Source organism: Capsicum annuum, chromosome 7 (assembly GCF_002878395.1).
Source record: "Capsicum annuum cultivar UCD-10X-F1 chromosome 7, UCD10Xv1.1, whole genome shotgun sequence".
In the NCBI taxonomy this organism is placed as follows: Eukaryota; Viridiplantae; Streptophyta; class Magnoliopsida; order Solanales; family Solanaceae; genus Capsicum; species Capsicum annuum.
In genome coordinates this window covers 184,037,204-184,044,789 of record NC_061117.1, presented here as the reverse complement: position 1 = coordinate 184,044,789, position 7,586 = coordinate 184,037,204, and the positions used below count along the sequence as shown (strand labels likewise).

General features: G+C 38.5%; 1 protein-coding gene across 8 annotated transcripts in view; it reads left to right on the top strand.

Moving 5' to 3' along the window:
* The first annotated feature begins 1,749 nt into the window (after positions 1 to 1,749).
* Positions 1,750 to 7,586, top strand: part of LOC107876705 (cleavage and polyadenylation specificity factor subunit 3-I) — a 10,472-nt gene continuing 4,635 nt past the window's right edge. The window contains exons 1-3 of one of the 8 annotated variants that reach the window (XM_047415304.1): positions 1,750 to 3,513; positions 6,072 to 6,151; positions 6,240 to 6,403. In XM_047415304.1, coding sequence (XP_047271260.1) covers positions 1,923 to 3,482 — 1,560 coding nt within the window. In that variant the 5' untranslated portion in view covers positions 1,750 to 1,922 and the 3' untranslated portion in view covers positions 3,483 to 3,513; positions 6,072 to 6,151; positions 6,240 to 6,403. The other 7 variants (XR_007057688.1, XM_016723572.2, XR_007057685.1 and 4 more) reach the window with 7 other exon arrangements.

The following is a 7,586-nucleotide window of genomic DNA, read 5'->3' as shown; positions in this document are numbered from 1 at the left end:
ATGATAAGCAGGTTTGTTTGTGTTGCCTACTTGGATACTTCCTTTTATATTTGTTTATTTTACTTTCAACTTTAATCTATTGTATATTTGAGAATTACGTAAAAGTATTATAAATCATAACAATTAACAATTTAAAGTAATTAAAAAGACATAAAAAAAATTGGTTGACTTTCTAAATTTTATTATTGCCACGTAAATTGGAACATAGAAAAAAGTACTACAAATCACAACAATTAATAATTTAAAGTATTTTAAAAATATGTAAAAAGTTTAGTTAACTCTCAAAAATTGTTTCCTTGGTGGTGTGGTGGGAGCAGAAACTCTAAAAAGAGTTTCCTTGGGCTATCGCCTACAATCTGAAAAATGAAAGCAACTCAATATGTTACTTCTTCTCCTGGATAGTTGGATTCATAGTATTGTTTGATCTCTTTGGACTGTTAAGAGGTTGTGCTGCAGAAAATTTTATTCTATGGGATGCTTTTGGTTGTTCTTTGTTTACTTGTCCTGAATGAGTGTTGGATGTAACTTACAGTTAAATGATCTTTAGAGAAGCGATTGTGGTTGGACCATGCTTTCATTTAGCTAAAGGAAGCTTAGACTTTTGTATTTATTTGCTGTGTCTTCTGGGTGCTTTGAAATGAATAATACTAGTCTTCTGGATATGAGAAACACTAACATTCTTGCTAGAAACAAGATGGGCATCTGCAACCTCATTCTTTCATGCCTCATTGGACATCTGCAACCTTGGAGAAATACGTGTATGATTGTCAGAGCGTATACACGGTGATTCAACTGCATCGTTAGTCTTGAATTCGTGCTAAATGAATGCCTTCTTTTCCATCCTCATGAAAGAGAGAATTTGTACCTTTTTCAGTGTTTTGGAGACGTAATTGACCAGTTTGTTGTTGTTGAACTCATTAGAACTACTGTCCTAGGTGCCCCCAAGCCTTTGGTCTAGTGGTAAGAGTATAACACTTAAATGAGTTAGGCGCACGTCATGGTTTCGAATATTACCGCAGACAAAAGCCTGGTATTTTAAGTAGAGAAGAGTAGAGCGGTGGGCCCGTTGTCCACTGAGTTTTGAAGCGTGCCCCATTGGCTTAGGTCCTGTGAGTATGCTAATGTAATTCCAATGACCTTAGTTGATCTATGAAAGGAAAAACCAAAAAAGGATGTTTCTATCATAACCCATGCAGCTTTTATTGAACTGGTCTAGTATAACTCCTTACACATTAGACCTTATTACAGAAACTACTAAGTCATTATTCTCTGTTTCGAAATTTCATGGTGACGTTGTGTCTGTCCTCCATCAATGACCCTGTGGAATGACAGCATCTTCTGCATTTTGCCTCCTTTTGTTTTCTTAGTAATGATCAAAGTTGATTTTCAGATATTGAGGTAGAAGTGAAGTTACTGTGGAAAAAGATTCTTGTAACAAGATTACGGAACGAGAAAAATAGCAGACCTTACCTTTCTGCTTATTACCAATGTACAAATGCCACGAACCACGAAATGCTGTTGCTCTTGGACTGCTAAACAGTAACGAACACCATTTCTAATTTTGAAATACATTTTTTTAAGCTGGATACATCAAGTTATCACCAATGAGTAGATTAGATTCTGTTTCTTCTTAAGCATTACACTAGGGGTGCCGGGAGGCGAAAAAGAAAGAAACTACTCCTGGAAATTTTATTTTGTGAGGAACCATGTCCGTTGTAACCACTTGTATCCTGGAAATTTCCCCGCCACATCAATGAATTAATTACTTATTGCCAATCTTTTCTGGATCAGACTATATATTTCGTTAGGCTTATTATGACTAGTGAAAACTTGTTTTGTAGGTTATTGACTTCCATCAGACTGTGGAAGTAAATGGTATTCGCTTTTGGTGTTATACTGCAGGCCATGTCCTTGGTGCTGCCATGTTTATGGTTGACATTGCTGGTGTTCGAGTTCTTTATACAGGAGACTATTCCCGTGAAGAAGACAGGCATCTCCGCGCGGCCGAGATCCCACAATTTTCTCCAGATATTTGCATTATAGAATCAACTTATGGTGTTGAACTCCATATGCCACGTCAGATAAGAGAGAAGCTTTTCACTGATGTCATACATTCAACATTGATGCAAGGGGGTCGGGTGTTGATTCCTGCTTTCGCCTTGGGACGTGCACAGGAACTTCTCCTTATCCTGGACGAATATTGGTCTAACCATCCTGAACTATCCAACTTCCCCATATATTATGCTTCTCCACTTGCAAGAAAATGCATGGCTGTCTATCAGACTTATATCAATTCCATGAATGAAAGGATCCGTAATCAGTTCGCCAGCTCAAATCCCTTTAATTTCAAACATATATCTTCCCTGAACAGTATTGAGGACTTTATAGACAACAAGCCATGTGTGGTGATGGCAAGTCCAGGTAGTCTTCAAAGTGGTTTGTCAAGGCAATTGTTCGATAAATGGTGCTTTGACAAGAAAAATGCCTGTGTTATACCTGGGTATGTAGTGGAAGGGACCTTGGCAAAGACTATCATCAATGAACCGAAGGAAGTCACCCTCACAAATGGTTTGTCTGCTCCACTTAATATGCAGGTTCATTATATTTCATTCTCAGCTCATGCAGATTATGCTCAGACAAGTACATTCTTGAAAGAACTTATGCCTCCCAATATAATTCTAGTCCACGGCGAGGCTAATGAGATGGGAAGGCTCAAGCAGAAACTTACCTCCCTCTTTGCTGATGGGAATACTAAAATAATCACTCCCAAGAACTGCCAGTCAGTTGAAATGCACTTCAACTCTGAGAAAATGGTGAAAACTATTGGAAAGCTGGCTGAAAAGACCCCTGAAGTGGGAGACATTGTCAGTGGTTTACTTGTGAAGAAAGATTTCACTTACCAGATCATGGCACCTGATGATCTCCATGTCTTTTCTCAGCTATCCACTGCAAATATCACACAGAGAATAACGATCCCTTATTCAGGTGCTTTTGCTGTTATTCAACACAGGCTTAAGCAGATCTATGAAAGTGTAGAGTCATCAACAGATGAGGAATCTGGTGTACCAACTTTGCGGGTGCATGAGCGAGTGACGGTGAAACAGGAGTCTGAGAACCATCTCTCCGTTCATTGGACAGCAGATCCAATTAGTGACATGGTATCTGACTCTGTCATGGCATTGGTTCTGAATGCCAGCAGGGAGATGCCTAGAGTATTACTCGTGTCGGAAACTTCCATTAACGAGCAGGAAGATGCAAAGAAAGCTGAGAAAATAGTCTATGCACTTCTGCTTTCTCTGTTTGGTGACGTGAAATTTGGGGACGATGGTAAGCTGGTAATCAATGTTGATGGGAATGTGGCTCATCTGGACAAACAAACTGGTGACGTTGAATGTGAAAATGGAAGTCTCAAGGAGAGGGTTAGGACTGCATACCGGCGAATTAGAAGTGCTGTGAAGCCAATACCGCTTTCTGCATCTTAGCCTCCTGTACTTTTTGTTTGAGAGTTTTTATGTAAGTATATTGTAGTTTATTTTCAGCTTCATAGACCCTCAAGTCTCTTCAGTAATTCTATCCTTCTCTTTTGTTTCATCTGAAAATTCTTCTGTTTCAAATTCTAGATGTTGGTGTTAGCATTTGGGTAATTTTGGTAGAAATTTCTTCTGGGTACTGCATTCCGTACCCCCTAGGCCTAAAACTGGAAAGAGAAGCTTAAATGTTCTCATTTTATGCTCAGATTCAGAGTTCTCCATCCCCCCAAACCCCCAAATCCCCCTATATTTTTTGCACTTGTGGCTCATGTCTCTCCTCAAAATAATAGGCTGGTTTTTCCATCCACCTACTTTTTGTTGGTGCTGGTGAGGTAGTAGGTAGCTCGTGAAGTTATTGGGGTGACTCGTATGCAGTCTTACCATAAATCCTTGTGGTTCGGTCATTTTCCAGACTTTGCGTGTGTTGAGAGCTTTAGTGCACTGGGTTGTCCTTTTTTGCTAATATAGAAGTGCCATGGGGAAGCTGCTGGAGGTTGTCCTGCCAGCTTCCTCACAAGGGCATTTCTGTCATTTAAATGGAGGGCTAAATTAGTCTTTTTAATTGTTATCATTTGAGTAATCATGTATGTGTTAGTTGATTATTTCAACGTGTCATTTGAATGGGAAAATATTTTAATGTCTGTTGGCAAAGATTTCTCTGTTGGCATCTTTGTATCTTAACCTCAAAGCTTCGGCTATTCTTTCTACAGTGCTGGTGAGTATTTTGTTTAGCTTTCTCCTCTTCCAACTAAAAGCATGTGGATTTTATGTTTTTACTGTCCGATCTTGCATTTTCAAGCTACTATTTGTTGGGTTTTCCTTATTTTAACACCTCAATTGGGGAAAATATTGGTGTATATAATCTTGCATCAATTTCTTCATGCTTTTGCTTTAGCTTTTCAATTTTAATTTTGCTTTGCTGAAGCTTTAATTGGTTTGATCAATTTGTATTTTGAGTCTCTGCTTTAGCAGTTCAAAGATGGTAAAATTGACTTTTAGTTAGTGAAGAAGATCTTAGTTATTTTTCACATGGATACTTTTTTAGTGAAAATGAAAGTGTATTTTATTAGTTGGAGATACTTTTCCCTTTTGAGATGTAACTGTGGTATTTAAAATCATAAGCTTGTTAAGTATGAAATTGCTGTTTCATTAGCCAGGTATTCTTCAGTAAATTCTTAACAAATTGGAGGTGATTCAAAACAATGCGACATTGAACATAAGGTGGGAAAGTTCATCTTATGTGCTGACTTATTACACATGATTTAGAGCACTCCCTCCATTTTATTTCGTGTGAACTTATTTACCTAGCCGGAGTTTGTGAAAGAAAGAAAAACATACTCTCGAAGTTGTGATCTTACCTATGACATGACATTTTTATGTCCATTAAATCATGTTAGCAAGGGTAAAATGAGAGTTTTAAAGTTAAATTGTTCTTAAATATAGAAAAGGGTCATACTTCCGGTGTACATAAAAGGAAACAAGGACTGCTAAATAATATATCCTTTTGGTGTCATTTGGTTTGTAAACAAGTATACTGGGATTATAATGTTGCGATTAGCCGATTATAATGTGAGGATTAAATAATGATGGGGTTCTTTAGTGAATATATTTTTAGTCATAGGTGGTTGGATCAACTTGGATAAACTTTTACTTCCAATTTTAATCTTCATTTTCTTTGTACTTTTGGGTAAAGTTTTGGAGATGGGCAAATGTGTCCATTTGTTGTTTCATCCCGGTATTGTTACTAATTTCGGGATGTTATTCCACGTAGACTGTGGTATCAAATAATACCATACTTGTAGTATAAACAATCCCGAAACAAAAAGTTCTACTAACTGTGGGGTAAACTGATTCCAGATTCTATCTCGGACTGTAATCGCTTATCCTTGTGCCCAAACAATCCTTTAAGATTTTCAGTTGATAGTTTAGGAGTAGTTTAAAAGGTGGCATAACAAGATGTTTATTTTCTGGTTTGATCTGGTTTCTTGGATATGGCTGATCATTGTTTCTCGTGCATACATCATTGGGTTGTTAGAGGGTAGTTATGACCATTGCATTTTACACACTATTCTTGCTTTCATGTTTGCTGATGCAGTAGTCACCAACTTCAACGTGTCATTTGAATGGGAAAATATTTTAATGTCTGTTGGCAAAGATGTGTTGGCATCCTCAAAGCTTTGGCTGAAACGATTTTCTGCTTGCAAGGTTGATTTCATCGTTCTTACTTTTATGTCCGAAATTTTATTGAAATAGCTGGACAATATGATAGCAAAGTAAATGTTATCTTTACTGTTTCCTTGTTGGAATGGATGGTTCAAGCTTCTGCGTAATATAATTGGATGGATTATCGTAATAGTTAACTTCGCGTTGCTAATTTTTCTCCCAGGACAGCATAGCCCGGCAGCTTCTTTCGCTGCACAGTGAATTCCCCTCCTTAACTGAACACTTTGCAATCGGCTGTGAAGTGTTCTGAAGTATTAAAATTGTGTATTGATAGTTTTAGTCCAATGTTTAAGTTTTGCTAATTGATTTTCCATTCAGGTTGGTTACAGACAATATTGTGAATCAAGATTCTTTAAACTCATTGGAAAGGCAACTATATTCAATGAAGAAAATAAAGAGTATGCATTAAACAGATGCAAAGAAATTTGGGTTCAGAGATATCCAACTGAGCCTTTTGAGAATGAATCTGATGACTTCAATTTGCAGAACTCAGTTTCCACATTTCATGAATATCTGCTGAAAGAAGTATCCAAACAAAGACATTTATACACAATTTTCTGAGCCCTTTTATCCAGAAATTGTGTATTTAATAGCAGCTCGACGTTTTGGTCCCTGCTTCAGATATTCTTCTAATGTGGATCACTCATCAAGTAAGGATCTTTGTTTGAATTTTTTGTCTAATTGTTCACTTGTAAGTTCTATGGAGAAATCTTTAGTTTCCTTTTTGCATTACTTTTGGGGAGCTTGACCATGGCTTCTTAAGATAAGTTAAAATAATTCATAATTGATTAATGAACTTTGGGCTGATTGTTGTTCTTACAACATACTTTATGTCTCCATTATCTAAAAGAAGAAATCCAAAAAAAAAGATAATTAATTATTATGCAGATAAGATGCTTTAGACATCTTCCTGGCCATTTTCGTTGGCCTTCACATTGCTTGTAAAAGATTTCTGATTTTAATATTGCTCTGAGAATGAATTGCTTTGATACTTTATTCAAATATATAGTACACCGTCTATTTTATTCAGCTTTTAGGTAGTATAGAATGAGGATTTTCAAGTCTATTTAACTATTTTCTAGCATTTAGCTGACTGAAATTTGGACAAGTATTTACCATATAGGATTTGTTTGGTACATAGGAAAATTGTCTTTCACAGAAAATAGTTTCTTGGTAAATAAGTAAACTATATTGTTCCGGGAGAAAGAGCATTTTCAGTATGAAGAGTGTGTTGGGGTGGAAGTATTGGTAGTTTACAAAGAGGTACACTCCTTTTGAATTGAAACCGTATACGTGGAGGAATTGTTGGTCCAGTTACTTTTTAGGCTTATTGTGAAACCAGTGAACAATTCTTCGATTTGGTAATATGAGATAAGAGTATGTTAATGATTCCTTTCCCTTTTCAGTTTTCCTTCATTTTATCTTTTCTTTTATGTATATATTTGGGAGCTCTCTCTCTCCTTACCCTCTCTCCCCCTCTCTCTCTCTCCTTACCCTCTCTCCACCCCCAGCTTACCGGCCCCGGTCCCCGGCGCCGTCGCTGACCTTCGGCGCCGACCCGATCCGGCCGCCGGCTCCGACCAACGGTCGCCAGCGCTGATCAGACCGCCAGCGACGACCTCCGGTCGCCGGCTCTCCCTTTCTCTCTCTCTCTCCCTACCCCCTCTCCATCCCAAGCGCACCGGCCCCGGTCCCCGGCGCCGTCGCTGAACGTCGGAGCCGACCAGATCCGACCGCCGGCTCCGACCTCCGGTCCCCGGCGCTGACCCGACCTGACCCCCGGTCGTCGCTCCCCGGCGTTGACCCGACCCCCCCCGTCGGTTCATACCCCCC